Source organism: Sciurus vulgaris (assembly GCF_902686455.1).
Source record: "Sciurus vulgaris genome assembly, chromosome: 7".
NCBI lineage: Eukaryota > Metazoa > Chordata > Mammalia > Rodentia > Sciuridae > Sciurus > Sciurus vulgaris.
The window spans coordinates 46,813,712-46,832,231 of NC_136467.1; the positions used below are offsets into that span (position 1 = coordinate 46,813,712).

Genomic DNA, 18,520 nt, shown 5'->3' on the forward strand with positions numbered 1-18,520 from the left:
TGTATTGGTGTTCTCATTTACCTCAAAGTATTTTTTTATTTCTACCTTGACTTCTTCTTTTATCCATTCATCATTCAGTAGCATGCTGTTTAATCTCCAGTTGTTGGAGTAGCTTCTACTTTTTATTTTATCATTGATTTCTAGCTTCATTCTATGATCTAATAGAATGCAGGGCAGTATGTCTATTTTTTGTATTTGGTGAGAGTTGTTTTATGGCATAACATATGGTCTATTTTAGAGAAGGATCCATGTGCTGCTGAGAAGAAAGTATATTTGGTTGATAATGATGATAGACTCTATATATGTCTGTTAAGTCTAAATCATTGATTGTATTATTTAATTCTATAGTTTATTATTTTAGTTTTTGTTTGGAAGATCTAGTCAGTGGTGAAAGAAGTGTGTTAAGGTCACCCAGTATTATTCTGTTGTAAGACTACAACAATTTGATTCTTGGAATTGAGAAGGATTTGTTTGATATACAGAGATGCTCCATTGTTTGGGGCATATATATTTATGATTATTATATCTTGTTAGTGTCTGATTCCCTTAAACAGTATGAAATGTTCTTCTTTATCCCTTTTGACTAACTTTGGTTTGAAGTTCACTTTGATATCAGGATGGAAATCCCTGCTTGTTGACACAGTCCATGTGAGTGATATGTTTTTTTCCAACCTTTCACCTTCAGTCTGTGGATGTCTTTTCCTAAGAGGTGAGTCTCACCATATTGTTGGGTTTTTTTTTTTTTTTTAAATCCATTCTGCTAGTCTATATCTTTTGATTGGTGAGTTTAGACTATTAACATTGAGGTTTATTATTGAGATATAATTAATATTCCCAGTCATTTTGGTTTATTTTTGAGTTTTAATTTGACTTAGTTTCTCCTTTGATTGACTTTCCTTTGGTGTAGCTCCTACCTTTGCTGGTTTTCATTGTTTTTTTTTGTTGTTGTTGTTGTTGTTGTTGTTTCCTACTCATGTAATATTTTGCTGAGAATATTCTGTAGTGCAGGCTTTCTAGTTGTGAATTATTTTAACTTTTGTTTATCATGGAAGGTTTTTATTTCGTCTTCAAATCTGAAGCTTACTTTTGCTGGATACAAAATTCTTGGTTGGCATCAATATTCTTTCAGAGGTTGATATATGTTATTCAGGACTCCCTGGAGTTGAGGGTCTGGGTTGAGAAATCAGCTGAGATCTGAATTGGTTTCCCCCTATTTGTTTATTTGTTATTTGTTTATTTGTTTATTTTTTTGTTTCGCAGACTTTAAAATTCTATCCTTATTCTGTGTTAGTCATTCTCAATATAATGCGCCTTGGTGTGGATCTGCTGTAATTTTGTATATTTGGGGCCCTATAAGCCTCTTGTAGTTGATTTTCCATTTCATTCTTTAGATTTGGGAACTTTTCTGATATTATGTCATTTAAAAGATTGTGCATTCCTTTGGTTTGTATCTCCATGCCTTTATCTATTATGATAAACCTTAAATTTGGTCTTTTCATGTTATCTCATTTTTCTTGGAAGTTCTGTTCATGGTTCCTTACCATCTTCACTGTGTGGTCAACTTTATTTTCAAGAGTATATATATATCTTGTCATCATTGTCTGAGGTTCTGTCTTCCAAGTGGTCTAGTCTGTTGGTGATACTTCCCCATTCAATTTTTAATTTGGTTTATATGTTTCCTCCATTTCAAGAATTTCTGCCTGATTCCTTTTTATAATCTCTGCCTCTTTATTGAAGTAATCTTTCATTTCCTATATTTTCTCTCCAATATCATCCTTTATTTCAAAGGTCAATCTATGTATTTTCCAAACTCCTTCTCTGACATTTCCTCTACTGTGTCTGTGGATTCTGTTGTTGGAACATCTTGGTTTGTTTGGGGCACTTTGTTTCCTTGTTTTTTCATGTTGTTTGTGAAGTCTTCATGAGAAGACTCTCATCTAGCGGTATGGAACTGAGGCAGTACAGATTCTACCCTATAGTTTTATAATGTCCCTGAAGTCTTCCCATACCTCACCTTTAAGGAGGAGACCAGAATTAACAATACGCAATGCAAACAATATACCACCTTAAACCAAATGGCTCCTGTTAAGGCATGTACAGTTTTGTCACAATAAACAGAAATGAAATATTCAGTTATTGTCTACAATATAAACAGTGTTTGCTAAAAGGGTTTTCTGTTTCAAATGATGGAGGAGGGAACAGAAGTAGTATAAGATGTAATGTTTTTGAGGGAGAGAAGATAGAGGTAAAAATTTTAGTGGGAGGGAGGAATTAAAACAGTCTGGCTGTTAGTATTGAGAGAAGTGAGAAAGAGAATCTAGGGAGACAGGTAGGTGAGAGAAAAAATATGTACAGATTTTTTTTTAAAAAGCAAAAATATAAGACTACACAACAAAACTGACATGTACTATGCAGACATCCCATTCCTCAATAAACTGATGCATGAAAAATATTTGAATTCAAAGATGGTAGAGATGTGAGAGGGTGAAAAAAGAAAAAAAAAATCAATCTCAACAGAAAAGTGAATGATTGCTTCGTTGGCTTTCAAAAGTTTTCTCAGCTTCCCTTCTCTGCGGATAAGTGGGGTTGTTTGAAGTTCAATGTTAGTTCCAGTCCAGTGGGTGCTGGACTGGTTGGGTGGGTGAGCCAATAGCAAGATGCCCTCACACCCTCTTACTGTCTTCCCACCAGTTGTAGTTGGCCCCTTCCTTCCCTGCATACCTCACTACTCACTGATCTGGAGAGAGCCCAGTTTTCTCCAGTTTCTTCAACCTCTGCTTCTCCCAGGGAACTTCCCCTAGTCTCTGACTTTTCACAGGCTTGCCAGACCCAGACTGTAACACGCAAACCCAACTGCATTCTGATGGACCTGGGCGTCAGCTTCCCCAGGCACTGCCTTGATGTAGTCCCAAGATCTCAACTTTGAACTTGCAGAGAGACCAACAGGGATGCTTGCACACAAAGGAGCAACCCTGAAAAGGTGCAGCCAGATGGCAGCCACAACCACACTGAGCAGGAAAGACCTCAGGTGAAACCAGATCTGCAGGTACCCCAGTATATCTTAAGGCCCTGGCCTAAGTACCCAAACCGAGGTGGCCACTCTCTTGAGATGCCAGGGGCCATGATGGCAAATTGCAGGTCCTGGCTGTTGTCCCAGTATGGTGGCAGCCACATGTAATCAGTCCTGCAGGTACTGTGGCAGTGGACTAACAGGCAGCAGTGGGAGATCCACTGGGGGTCTGTGGGCAGTCTGAAGGCTAATGGCTGATGAATTGTAGATGGGCAATGGGTAGGTGAAAGGCAGGTGATGAGCAGGCAAGAGGTGGGCAAATGGCGGATGATAGGCAGTGGTCAGTGAGTGATCCACACTCAAAAGGCAGGTGATATGCTGACAGATGGCATGTGCTCACTGCTGACGAATGGGGTAAACAGCAAGGGATCTGTGAGCAGTGACAACTGTGTCACAAAGAAACAGTATTTCCTTTGCTTGAATCTGGAGTTTTGGAGTGACAAGAAATGCAGCCTCCCTCTAGTTCACCATCTTGACTTCTCTAATAGTTCATTTTGTATCCTTTTTATTTCTAAAGGGTATGGATCAAGACAAATCAGAATACATTTTCACCCTTTGTTTTATGTATATTCATGAAAGTATTTGGCAGGAATTTTAGCAGTGCAACCTGTCAGTGATTTAAGTGCCTTAAAACCAAATCATGTTGTCAACTGCTTTTCTCTTGTAGACCTACTTGTTTCTTCTGTTTAAATCCTCTTTTTCTTGATGCCAAGTAGCGTTTAAAACAAAACAAACAAAGGTCTTTCTTAAGGGAGTTGTTAGCTGTGGGAAAATTGTTAGCCAGTGACTTGTGGAAAGTAGTGTCAATGCCTTCTTGAGGAGATCATCTACCCACCTAAGTACTTTCCTTACTGAAATCGGTATAAGATGGATGAGGTGAAACATATCTTTCAGTAATATGGTACAGATTGGGAGGGTAGTATTCAGAAATGAAGGAAAAAGTTTTTGTATATTTGGAAGGAGGGTACCATAAATTCTTAAGCTACTTCAGAAGTTTTTGTTAGGCATGATAACAATATACAAAACCCAGCACTTCAAACATATGTATAAATTGGTATTTGAATTAAAGTTAATTTATAATGTAGTTTATACTTTATATATTAATATAGGCATAAATAAAATAAGCTTATTTTTAGTTTCCAAATAAATGAAGTAAATGTCTTACCATATTATTCTAAGTATTTCCATATATCATGTTGAGTTTTTGAAATTGCTGATACTTTGTTATACTTAGTTTTTGCTAGCTTTAATAAATTTCTGTTTGAACCATATAGTTCAGCGAATGAAACTTCATCAAATAACTTTCTAGTAAATTGATAGTCATTAGATAATATAGAATTTAGATAAGTAGATTTCTTTTAATGTCAAATAACCATTTTGTTTATAGTACTGAATTATCTCTTAACTTCTAAGAACAATTTCTTTCAAAATTTTTTTCCAGCCCTTGTAATAAAAGAAAATTTGGAATACCTAAGATAATTAGACTGTAATAGAAGTAGTAGTAACAATGTGGTACTTTAGAGCAGGCTCTCCTTTGTTGGGCTGTCTGGTTTTGAATCCTAGCTGTGCCAACTTAATAACAAACTTGTAGATAGTGTTTGGATGGGAGGATTTTGGAGGGCTGACTTGTGTGAGAACTAGACAGTCATAAAGGATGCCATTTGGGGATGCGTATTAAAGGACGTTTTATATTGGGAAGTAGCTCTTTTTTTCAAATTATGGGGTATGGCGAGGACAGTGGCGGGGTTCAGGCAGCAATGAGTTACCAATCATAGTGAAAGTACTAAGTACTTCACTAACATAGGTATACTGGCGCATGCTGGCTGGATACCAGCACTGGTTATATATTAGATTAAGGAGAAGAATGAAATTTAGAAGCAAGATCTTCTACTAACCTGCCCCTAAACCTGTCATGCTCAAAATATCCTTTTGACAGCAATATGTAACATCTGTCCTGTTATTAACTGATTTCTTAGTCTCTTTATCCTATCTCTTACATGAAATATCCCTTCCCAATATTACTTGATAGTTATCTTAAAGTGTTAATAATGTAGAACTGAGTGTTATAACCTTATTAGTGAGTTACTCAGAATTAGATCTTGTCTACTGAAAAATAAAGGTTAAAAATATTACTGTAGCAGTGTCACATGCCCATAACTCTAGCGACTGGGGAGGCTGAGACAAGAAGATCTCAAGTTTAGACCAGTCTCAGCAATTTACTGATACCACCAGCAACTTAGCAAGACCTTGTCTCAAAATAAAAAATAAAAAGACTAAAGATACTTAGAACTTTAAGATGACCTTGCATGACATTATTTATATCATATCCTTGTGTATCTGTTTATGTATTTGTGTTTATGTCTCCTTGGTTTATAAATTATGTTGGTAATGGTTTTAAAATGGAAAACAAATAAAAACCCATTCTAGTGGTTAACCTACAAAAAAAAAAAAAAAAAAGACTGAGATGTAGCTCAGTGGTAAAACACCCCTGGGTTCAGTCCCCAGTACTATTTAAAAAAATAGTACCATGCATTTCAATTCTTCTAAAGTTGCTTTGTGGTATTTATACACCAACATTTAGCCTCCCAAGAAACTTATTTTTATTTGACTTAACCAATTGTATTAGGTTTCTTGAGCAGCCACACAAAATATCACATATGGGGTAACTCGAACAGATATTTATTGTCTTGCTCACAATTCTGGAAGTCACAAGTTATGAATCAAGGTGTTAGCAGACTTGTTTGCCTTCTGAGGGCTGTGCAGAAAAATCTGTCCCATGTGTCTTTCCCAGCTTCTGGTGCTTCCTGGCAATCTCTGCTATTCCTTGACTTGTAGATGCATCACTTCAATCTCTGCTTTTTTCTTCACATGACGTTTCTGGGTCTCTTCACATAGTCTCCCCTGTTGTGGGTGTATGTCTAAATTTCACCTTTTTCTAAGGACACCAGTCATGGCTCATCCTAATGACCTCTTTCTTCACATGACGTTTCTGGGTCTCTTCACATAGTCTCCCCTGTTGTGGGTGTATGTCTAAATTTCACCTTTTTCTAAGGACGCCAGTCATGGCTCATCCTAATGACCTCTTCTTAAGTTGACTATACTTGCCTGGACCCAAATAAGTTCACTTTCTGAGGTCTCTGGTTTAGGATGTCAACATAATCTTTTAGGATGGACACAGTACATGGCAACAATATGAAAAAAACGTTTCACTGGTAGAAATTTGAGGATGTTTGCCATATTGCTTTTTATTGTTGTTTGTTTACTTTAAATATCTGAAATTTTCTTAAATTCTAAGTATTTTTTTCTAAATTCTATAATTTACAATGGAGACTAGTAATCATCCAAATTATATCTGTGTAATAATTATATTTTCTGTGGATAATTTACTACCTTATTACAACAGTTCTGATTTTGAAATTTTAATTTAATTAAAGATAATATATGATGCGTGACAATTAGAAGTCAGAATATTATAAATATTGCATTTATTTCTTTGTGGTAATTTTCCTTGTAATGTTTGTCTAGTTGAGCCATTATTGTACTACTTTTAAAAATCTCTTTTTAGAAAGCTTCTATATTCATTCATAAGATAGAGACTCAGATCTCATTATGGTATTACAATTATAGCCAGATTAAATGTCCTGTTGTCATCAAATCTTCATTAGACTTGTACATTTACTTGGAACTTTCTTGAAATTCTTTATTATGTTGTAATCACAGATGTGATATCAGATAGTCTTTAAAAATCAAAGAGAGCTCTCTAGTTCTTATTGAAAATTATTGGGAAAATATTAGATTATATACACACACACATATATATATTCCCTTTAGAAATACCACACTAATAGTATTAATATGTTTGTGCAGGTTTTGACTGGATCATCTCGACAAAGTTATTCACCTTCTGGCTTTCAGGATTTCAGTAAGTGGGAATCAGTGCTGAAAATAAAAGAAGGACTTCTAAGGCAGAAAGAGATTGTCATTGATCGGTGAGTCTGTTTTTTTATTTACTAAATATTGCAGGTATACAGAAATGTAGATTAATAAAACAAATACCTTTGTATCCACTATTTAGAATTTGAGAACTATGATTTACAAATTCATTGATGGCACCTCTGTCTCTATCTAGTTCCAATAAAGGGGAAAGCGGGAACTCTCAGAACAGAGGTTTGTTTGTCTCCTGCCTGTGTGCCTGATTTCTATCATCTTCTTCATTCACTTTAGTGTTATTATTTGGAAGGTCCTCTCTGTGTTTTCTATATATACAGCAGGTTAGTTGCAAAGCTAATGAATTATCAGAGCTACAGAATAGTGTCTTTGTTTAACCTTTAAGGAACTATCAGTTTGGAAAGCTATTAAAGTCATGATTTCCTTTAATGTATGTTAGATCTGAACCACATAAACAATGAAAATGATTTTGACGAATGATTATGATGAATACTAAAATAACTTATAAATAAGAATTATGGAAGTTTTCTTGGACATTCCAAAATTTTTGAATGTTTGAGTACCAAAGCTCTGAAAAATAAATTAATTTATACTTAGTCTCCTGATTATTCTGACCAGTAGACCTTAATGGTACTTGGTTTTATTATCTTTGACATATATTGACTCTACGTCATTTATGTATACTTTTGGGATAATTAAATGTGTATTGTGGCAATTGGGAAATAATTTGAGGAGGAATTTTTTTAATCAATTCTAATTATTGTCCATTTTTATGTGCTTATATGATGGGATGATGTAGAAGACATTTTAGTCTTAAGTTCTAATTCAATCTTTAAATACATTTAGCAGTTGAAATTTGAAGAGGTATTGATTAGAAATTTAGCAATATTAATAAGCATCTACTACAATATAAACAAGATCAGAGACTTCTGGACTTTGTTGTTCTCTATTATGTTCCCAACATCGAGAACATATACTGGGAGGTCATATATGCTTACAACTTGATATATCCATGTCTGATACATGAATGAAGATTGTAGAAGAGTTTTAGTTGATTTTAGGAAAAATCCCTTAAAATATTAACTATTTTAGAAGAAATGACATTTACATATGAATAATTATAGCCCGACTACATGCATTTGTAACACTTAAATGTAATTCACTGACTTGCTTAAAATTTGTTTTAAAGAGATCCAAATTCAGAACTTATTTAATATGGATTTTCCTTCCCTCAATTAAAATAAATTAGTTTTTATTATTTTTTTGCCTACCATTCCATTATGTATGTCAGTAGGAATTGCAAATAATTATTAACAATTTATTGAAATCTTTATTTCTCAATTGTATATATTGTAGAAAGAAAATAAGGAATAATCAAAATAATTCAAGTTGCTTAGTTGTCCCTTTCTTCAGCTAGACTTTTCATGCATCTCTGGCATCTACATGTCAGGGTCTCTTTGGCCTCGAATAGCCTTAGAAGAATAACTTGTCTGTCATCCTCCAGCTAGCCTGGATTTGTTCATGTTGTGGGTGGTTGGGGTTCTGAAAGAGAATTGAGCATAAGTACTCTCGAGGCTTAGGCTCAGAGTAGGCGTCAAATCACTTCCACTACATTCTGTTGATCTCTAATATAGTAGACTGACTAGTAGGAGCAACAAAAATGTTTTCTCTGACAGGAAAATACTAACTCACACTAAAGGGACAGGGATAGGGAAAAATAGAAGAAGTACTTTAGGTTAGACAAAGGGGAATGAAGGGAAGGGAAATAGAAAAGATAGTAGAATGAATTGTACATATTATCCTATGTGCATTTGTGATTACGTGACCAATGTAATTCTATATCATGTACAACCAGAAGAAAGAGAAGTTATACTCCATATATGTATAATATGCTAAATACATTTTACCATCTTGTATAACTAATAAGAACATACTAAAAAATTTTTAAAACATCACACTGTAAAGGGGCATGTTGACATTTTTGTAACAGTCTACTACACTCGGTATTTTAAATAATCTTTGGGCTTTTTAAAAACAAGTTTATTACAGAATTGCATTTGATGTTCTATAAAACAATAGAATCTCAATCAGCCACTTTTATTCTAAAGCAACATAACTAGCATTTAAAAATAAAAATGTTTGTAATAATCTCTGTAACATACATAGTACTTAAAGTAGAACCAAAGATACATTTATTTTTTGAGGAAATAGGTTAAACTAATGGACTCAAAATATTATTAGTTAGAATCGATAGCATTTGGCACCCAGTGGGATGGAAACCAGAGTAAAGATCTTGAGCTTTCTACTTTGAAATATGGTGTGGTTGATCATACCTTCCAAATCTCTTTCCTAAAAATTATATGCTGGATATTATTTTTGAAAATATCAGGTTACCTGCATTTATGTATTATGTTTTTTTACTCTATTTATGTCCTTTATAATAGATGATTGGATAATTCAAAGTGGAGTAAAAGTCTGAGAAAAATAACTGTGATCCTAAATGTGCCCCATCTCTTGAGAAAACATGTAGTTTAATTTCAAAAACAACTCAGAAAAACAGGAAACCTAATTTCTTGTTCATTATATTTACCATTGTGTAACTATTTAGGTGATTCTAAGTGAAATGCCTGACCTCTTGCACTTTGATCTACTTATCTACCTCAGTAAAGGAGTTTCACCACTTTAACGTGAAGTTTTTGAAGATCGTTGCTCTAGGCAGCTCCCCTCTCCATCCAGTTTTATAGCATGATGATTAAATGAGTGAATATATCTAAAGGAAAACTAATAGGCTACCTGATATATGAATTCGGCAGAGTAGCAGGATACAAGATCAACAAAATTCTGTCAAATTGCATACAACAACATATTAAGAAGATAGTGCACAATCAAGTGGGGTTCATCCCAGGGATGCAAGGCTGGTTCAACATCCAGAAATCAATAATTGTAATTCATTACATCAATAGACTTAAGGTTAAGAATCATATGATGATTTCAATAGATGCAGAGAAAGCATTCAACAAAATACAACACCCCTTCATTCTCAAAACACTAGAAAAAATAGGGGATGGTAGTAAAAGTAGGGGATAGTAGCCTCAACATTGTAAAGGCTATTTATGCTAAGCCCACGGCCAGCATCATTCTTTTTTTTTTTGTTTTGTTTTGTTTTGTTTTTCAAGGAATATTTAATAAGGAAGATAACGTGCTTACCTAACATGTAATTTTATGTCACTAAGTAAAACAAAACATCCTGTTCACTGGGTAAAAAGGACCTGCTTTATGCATGTACACTCAGTGCAATTAAAAAAATACTGTAATTATAATTTCACACCATAATTTCAATATATGCCCAATCTTTTTTTTCATATGGGAGAAGAAAATTCCTTGAACAATCATTTGAGCCTTGAACAAAAATCCACTGCTATATCCTTCAGTGTCATTCCACAGTCTTCAAGATTCAGATGACAAAGGGAGGCTTCAATTCAGCCTTTTAGAGAGGACATTCCAGCTCGCATGATCTCATCAACCAGGAGAATGTTGGTGGCAATCACAGTGCAGGAGTGAAGAAGCTGTTTCTTCACACAATAGTTATCCCACACGCCCACTTCTGCAGCAACCATCGGCTCACCTGTGTTCAAGTCCACGCCTACAAGCTGACCCGATTCTGAATGTTCTGCTTGAATCTTAACTAATGTTTCTTGAAGGTCAAAACCAGAGTTCTGAGCAAGTACCTTGGGGATAATGAGTAATGCATCAGCAAACGCCTGGACTCCAAGTTGTGCCCTGCCCTTTACACTGGGCTTGTATTTAATCAGAGCTTCTGCCATGGCCACTTCCACTGCACCAGCTCCTGGAACCACACAGCCATCGTCGATGGCGTTTTTGATTGCCCTCAGGCCATCTCGTATTGCATCTTTGATCTGAGTGAGTGTGTGCTTATTTGGTCCTTTGACTAATAATGTGACAGAACGGGGATTGTTACACTTTTCAATAAAGGTAAACTTCTCTTCTCCCAATGTATACTCATAGACAAGTCCTGCATGTCCCAAGCAGTCAGGATTTAGGTCATCAAGAGAATTCAGAGCTACCCCACCACAAGCAAGTGTCAGCCTCTCCATATTTCTCCGTTTTGCTCTGCGCAGGGCTACTATGCCTTCTTTTGCAAGTGCATCCAAAGAAAAGGGGTCAATTCCCTTCTGATTAATAACGACAAAGCCTTTATCTGAATCACCACAGACTTTCTTTTTCAGTTCTACTATTTTTTTCACTCTATCTTCAATAAATTTTCTTTCAGCTTTTACTAGTTTCTCTCGCTCTTCTGCACTCTTGTAAAAAAAGCCAGAATTCACTTCTGTTTTCTCATACTCCAGGGACACATTGCATGTAAGGATGTAAGCGTTCTCCACTCTCTTCTTCATGTCAGGGTGGCGGGCCCCATGGTCCAAAACAAGCCCTCTGATTAAGCTTGTGTCTGTTTCCGATTTATGTTTCATCTCCATGATCTCAACCATGAATAGGTCAATAGGCTCATCTTTTTTTTTAATGGCCAAAATGGAGTCCACTACAGCCTCTGTCAGGACGTCTGCAAGTTCAGCATGAACTTTCCTACGAAGAGATGTTCTGGCCACATCTATAAGTGTCTCCCTGTCCATCTCTCTGCTTACTTTAATTTGTTCCAAAAACTGAAGGGCCTTTTCCTTTGCAGTTTCAAAACCTTCAGTGATTATTCTAGGATGAAGACCCTCAGAAACGTAGAGGTCTGCCTGTTTGAGCAGCTCTCCGATGATGAGGACTTCCGTAGTGCCATCGCCAGTGATGTCATCCTGGGCTGTTGCTACTTTTGCTATCAAGGAGGCTGTTGGGTGCTGAATTTGCATTTCGTGCAGCAGCACGTTGCCGTCCTTGGTGAGCTTGATGTCCCTGGCGCCCGACACCAGCATCTTCATGGTGCCTTTGGGCCCCAGGTTGGTCCGCAGCACGTCCTGCAGCCCGCAGGCCGCGCGCTGATGTTCACCGCCAGCGCCGCCTGCGCCGCGGGCCACCTCGGCCTTGGGGTTCAGCGTCTTCACGGCCGCCATAGCTGCCCGGCGAAAGGAAGACTGGCGCGCAGAGAACGCGGAGCCGGCAGCGCGTGGCCGGGCGGCGCTTTCAGCGGTTTCTGGAAAAGTTGGGCGCGCCGGGTCCGCCCCATCATTCTTAATGGAGAAAAACTGAAAGCCTTCCCTTTAAGAACTGGAACAAGACAGGGATGCCCTCTTTCAACATTCATAAATCAATAGTTTTGTTTATACTCCAGCAGTGATTCTGCTGAGAAAGAAATCAGGAAAGATCTCCCATTCACAATGACCTCAAAAAATATATTTGGGATTAAGCTAATTATGGAGGTGAAAGATCTTTACAATGAAAGTTACAGAACACTGAAGAAAGAAATTGAAAAAGACCTTATAAGATGGGAAGGCAGAATTAATATTGTCAAAATGACCATTTTACCAAAAACACTATATAGAGCCAGTGCAATTCCCATCAGAAAAACACTGACATTCTTCACAGAACTAGAAAAGAACAATTCTAAAATGCATTTGGAAGAATAAGCAACTCGGAATATCCAAAGCAATCCTAAGCAAGAAGAACAATGCTGGAGGGATCACAATACCTGATCTCAAATTATACTACAGAGTTATATTAAAAATCCAGCATAGAACTGCCATCAAAATGGACAAGAAGAGCAGTAGAATACAATGGAAGACACAGAGATGAACCCACATACTTATAGTCATCTGATACTTGACAAAGATGCATGCCAAAATATGTATTGGAGAAAAACCTCTTTTGCAAATAATGCTGGGAAAATTAGATATTCATATGTAGAAGGATGAAATTAGATCCCTGTCTCAGCCCAGCACAAAAGTCAAATCAAAGCAGCTCAAAGACTTAGGAATTAGAGCAGAAACTTAGCAACTGCGAGAAGAAAACATAGGATCAACACTCCAACATATTGTCACAGTCACCAATTTTCTTAACAGTACCCCTAAAAATCAAGAAATAATACCAAGAATCAGTAAGTGGGATGGCATCAAAGTTTTGCTTATGCATAGTAAAAGATGATTAAGAGCATGAAGAGAGAATCTACAGAATGAGAGAAAATCTTTGCCAGCTATTCTCTGATAGGGGATTAATAGCTAGCATATATAAAGAACTCAAAAAGCTTATTACCCTCCTAATTTCAATAAATGGTCAAAAGAACTAAACACACATTTCTCGAAAGAAGAAATGCAAATGACCAATAAACTTCTGAAAACTGTTCAACATATTTAGCAATCAGGGAAATAAAAATCAAAACTACATTATGATTTCACCTTACTCTAGTCAGAATGATATTTATCAAGAATATAAATGACAATAAATGCTGGTGAGTTTGTGGGGGAATAGTTACACTCATACATAGCTGGTGGAATTGCAAATTAGTACAACCAGTCTGGAAAGAAGTAAGGAAATTTCTCAAAGAACTAGAAATAGAATCACTATTAAAACCCAGCTATTCCACTCCTTGATATTTTCCAAAAGAGCTAAAATCAGTATATTATAGTTAACTATCTAACTATAATACTTTTAGCAGCATAATTCACAATAGCTAAGTTATGGAACCAGCCCAGATGCCTATCCATAAATGAATGGATTAAGAAAATGTGGTATATATGCACAATGAAGTTTTACTTAGCCATAAAGAATGAAATTAATTTACCATTAAGTAGGTTAACATGGAGAAGGAGAACATCATGCCAAGTGAAATAAGCCAGAATCAGAAAATCAGTGGTCAGATATTTCCTCTTAAATGGGAGAAAAAAAGGGAGTTGTTTGCCACTGATGTTAAGCCATCTGATTAAGATGTACCTTGTTTTAGTTTTCTTCATGTTTGTGCTTTGGGTTCATCTGCCTTCTTGAATCTATCAATTTGTATGATTCTTACCAAATCCGAAAAATTCTGATTCAACATACATGAATATTTTTTTGGTGCTTCTGCCTCCCTTTTTAGTCTTTCCTTGGGAGATTCCAGTTATAATGTATTTGGCCTCTTATAATAGTCCCCTAGCTTTCCAGTAGATTCTGAGTTTTATTTATTTATTTTTTTTAAAATTTTTTGCTTTCTCTCTCTCGTACTGGAGATGGAACTGAGGGGTAGATTTTCATTTTTTAAGATGGTACCAGAGTTGTGTTTAGTCTAGGGTTAATTTTTTCCCCACTACTGCCCAGTGTCTGATGTCTTAAGAATCTTTATGTCCTATATTTTGTTCTGCTTTTTCATCGTTTTAGGTGGGAGGGCAAAATGAGTCCCTGCTGCCACATCTTAGCTAGGAAAGAAAGTTTTCTTTGTAAATCTTTAAATGATTTGAAATGTGTTATATGACTCAGCCCTCTTAATTTACCTATTTCACATTTCCTATGTGGATTTTTTTAAAGGACAGCAAATTAAAAAAATAAAAAGGACTCTGAGTAGAACAAGATATTTTTAGTCTGAAAAATATAACTCAACTTGTTCCAAAAGTTACCTTGTATGTAATTTTGGAAAATATCAATCTATCCACACTCTTGTTTACCCACTCTATTGTTATTTTTAAAAAGTACTGGCACATAACTGTTTCGGGATATATAAGAATACATGTTTTTAGAAGTTAAATAAATTATGAACTATAAAAGGAAGATTTGCACTTCATTGAATCTGATTCTAATGTGAGGTCACTTTACTAAATGAAGTGTCAGGGCTATCCAGATACACATATGCTGCTGAGATGCAAATCTGTTTTTGGTGATGTTTGTGTGTAGGCCATGCAACCTAGGTTGCTGTATAGAAGATGCAAACATAGAACAGCAATTGGTTTGGGTGAGCTTTATAAAAATAGCTTTCTCCCCTAACAATGAGAATTATCAGTAACTTCAGTTGGTATAAACCATTGTGTGAGTTTTGAATGAATGAAAATAATGATTTTAAATAATGGCATTCCAGAGTAGGAGGTTTCATTATGTCAGGTAGCAAGAAGAAAGTAAAGTATGACATTAGAATTTTAAAAGGATTTCTACTAAAGACCACATTCTGTAGTATACTATAAACACTCCAAAGCATAAATAAATTAATTTTAATTTCACTATTAGTCTAAAAGAATTCCCTCTTATGATTTCTAAAACTGATAATGCTTTTAAACTCTCATGTAAAGTTTTTAGAATACTAAAATAACTCCTTTTAACTATTTCTTAGAAGGTATACTCTTTATAATCTCAATTTATGATTTACAGGCAAAAGCAACAAATCACCCACCTACATGAGAGGATAAGGGATAATGAACTACGGGCACAACATGCCATGTTAGGACACTATGTAAATTGTGAAGATTCTTATGTGGCTAATTTGCAGGTAAGACTACAGAGGATTTCGTAGTTGTTATTTAATAGTAAATTGTATTAATAATATGCTTATAAAATCAGGACATTTTAAATGAAGATCTTGAATTAATGTATTTACATGGTTCATATTTATATGTATGGCAAAAGTGTTTAACTATAATCTTCCTTCTGTCCAGTTCTTTTGACACACATCAGAAGCTATTGTTACCAGTTTCTAGTGCATAGTTTGAAAGTTCACCCATGTAATCAAATATAAATATGCCTCTACATATATAAAAGATACCAATATGCTCACTGATATCATTTTTTCCTTTATATTTTTCAAAGTTATATAAAATGCTGTCATTATTTTCATATCACTACATAGATAACACTACTTTCATTATAGAGAAATAGCATCTTTTAGTCAGTCGGTTTTCTATTCACCAAAATTTGGGTCATTTTCTATTTGAACTATAATCAGTGATACTCCGAGTAGCCTTTTATAAATATTCTTTTGCTCATGTGCAAATATTTTTGTAAATTAAATTCCTAGAAATAAAATTTCTAGGTGTTATATGATTTTGTAATTTTTATTGATATTGTCAAGTCACCATTCAGGAGAGCATTGTATATGACTTTCCCTCTTTCTTTCTCAAGCTCTCAGCCATACTAACAGAGTCTGTTACTAAACTTTGGGATTTTTGCCCTTCTATTATGTTTATATAAAAGGCAGGGTTGAAGGGAGTTACCTCCATATGGCTTCAACATATATTTCTCTTAAGAGTGATGTCAAGTTTCTTTTATATGTTAAAGATTTCTTCATATATCTTTTTCTTTGAATTGTCTTTTCATATTCTTTGCTTATTTTTGTTAGGCTTTGCTTACTGTTTTTATATAAATAATATATGTAAAAATAAATTAGTATATAGAAGAAATTAGCCTTTTGTTTATACTTTCATTTGAAAAATATATTTTTCCAAATTTGTCGTATTTTCTATTTATATAATCTTATTTCTTTTTCCTCCAGTTTTTTCTACAGTAAACTCAAATTCTAATGAATATTTTATAAATGAGTCCCACTTTTACAAATGAGCCCAAGATCCTGCAATATGTGTAATCAGAAAAATGAGAGGTTATACTCTATTTATGTATGATCTATCAAAATGTATAAATGCATTCTACTGACATGTACAACTAATTAGAACAAATAAAATTTAAAAAATTTTTAAAAATCTTTAAACATCCACTGTGTTAAATTCTGAGATGACAAAAGTGAAGAATAGTTTCTGCTTTCATGTATCTTAGAATTTACAGAGGGAGAGACTGTATGCAAAAGTACATTTATCCATTTTTTTCTAAATATATTGTATTCACTAGGATAACGAGTGTCTAGGCCTTGGGACTAGAAATGTAAGCAAGGTTAGTTTTCCCTGTAATTAGAGTGCAGTAGAATCCAGGAGACCTTGTAACAAAATTTATGTGACTGAAGGGCTACTTTCTCCAATTGTTACTTTTGAGAGTTTTCCTTAACACTTTTTATTTTTCTATATAAACTATATTGATTGGTTTATTCCCAAAAGGGAGGGAGAAGTTGGCATTTTTATTGGGATCAAAAGTGAGGTCTGATTTAACTTTCTGGTGATACATATTTCTATCTTTTGGAAAATTTTTTGGTCCTCTTTGTTAAGGTCTTATTCCTAGATTTAAAAAAAAAATCACTTGAAGTAGAATTTTTCCTTCATTGTATCTTCAGTGTGTTACTTATAAATATTAAAGACATGGAATCCAAAAATATTGAAGAGCAAATAACTGTTGGATTTACCTGAGGCAGAGGCATTAAACAAAGATTCCATCTTACTTCCCATACTTTAATTACTGATAAATCAAAATTCTTCATTAATATATGATCTCATCTATGAGTTCAATCACATAATAAGGTTCTATGATATAGTTCTGAGATTAATAGTGTAGATATTTGAAAAACCATATTTATATGCTATGTAACTCATCTAATTTGTTTTTCTAATGGTATTTTTAGTAGAATCAATTTCTCCTTATAACCTCATCATTCTAAATAAGTGCTTTTCTTGAAATACACAATTATATTACCAAAAGTATGTCAAAATAGGTATCTGAGAACTAAAGAAAAAAAAATTTTTTTTTAATCCAACACTAGGCCAGTAGAGGGCTCTCTATGTCAGTCTGCAAGGTCAGAAAACTATCCCGAAGGATATGGAAAAGGCATTGCTAAAAATATTAGAATTTTGAATCATGTGGAGGATTGAAATATCATTAAAAGTTGATTTAAAAATATCAGGACAGTTTGTAAAATGTAATACAATAAAAATACTAGGTGGGTATAATAAATATATAGAAGGTAAACTTTCATCACTCAATAGAGAAATCTGATAAAATGGCAAAAGTTAGAAGAAATAAGATGATAATAAAACATTTCTTTAGCAAAATAATTTTATCTGGGATCTGAACATTAATTTTTTTATGTATAGAATTTTCTATTTACAAATTTTTCTGTTTCATAGTTTAGTCAGTATATTTGAAAAAGAAAATTAGGCTTCTATTATTTTGTGTATTCTAGACTAAATAAAGTCCATTTGTAAAATAAGAATAAAAGTCTTTTATTAATTAATAGAAAACATACTTAAAAGTAGACATTACACAAGAACCATGTATTTTCCTAAAATTGAAAATGTTCCAGATAATTTTTTGTGGTAATTAATAGCATTAATGAGTGACTTATACTTAATATAGTTTATATCGAAATTTCTATCTATAGTTAGAAGGTCTTATGGGATAAATAAATATGAAGGACCCTTTTTTCTTTTGTTAGTTGAAGAAAGAGGCTTCTTTTTTTCCATATACATGTACCCTTTGAAAAGATCAACTGAATGAAATGTACTTTTTAAACTTTGTTAGTGAATTGTTCTTTTCTTTCTTTCCTTTCATTTTTATCCTTTTCTTTCCATTTTTATAATTTTCTTCTATTTTTTTCTTCTTTTTTTTTTTTTTTTGCCACCAAGTCCTTTGGTTCTGATAAGCATTTAATAAGTGAATTCCACCTTTACAGACGAGCCTGTTTAACAAACCATTAATCATCTAATGTGTTAA

General features: G+C 34.3%; 2 protein-coding genes across 4 annotated transcripts in view; one reads left to right on the plus strand and one right to left on the minus strand.

Annotated features, from left to right (window-relative positions):
• The window catches only part of CEP85L (centrosomal protein 85L), a 196,707-nt gene that overhangs the window by 127,158 nt on the left and 51,029 nt on the right, over nt 1–18,520 (plus strand). For all 3 annotated transcript variants that reach the window (XM_079149012.1, XM_079149011.1, XM_079149010.1), the window contains 2 exons: nt 6,938–7,059; nt 15,305–15,422. In XM_079149012.1, coding sequence (XP_079005138.1) covers nt 6,938–7,059; nt 15,305–15,422 — 240 coding nt within the window. The remainder of the gene's footprint in view (nt 1–6,937; nt 7,060–15,304; nt 15,423–18,520) is intronic.
• Nucleotides 10,167–12,174, minus strand: LOC306666764 (T-complex protein 1 subunit zeta-like). Its single transcript, XM_079149016.1, is given in 3 exon segments — nt 10,167–12,015; nt 12,018–12,047; nt 12,049–12,174. Coding segments are annotated over 3 exon segments (1,593 nt in total). The 5' UTR covers nt 12,094–12,174; the 3' UTR covers nt 10,167–10,497.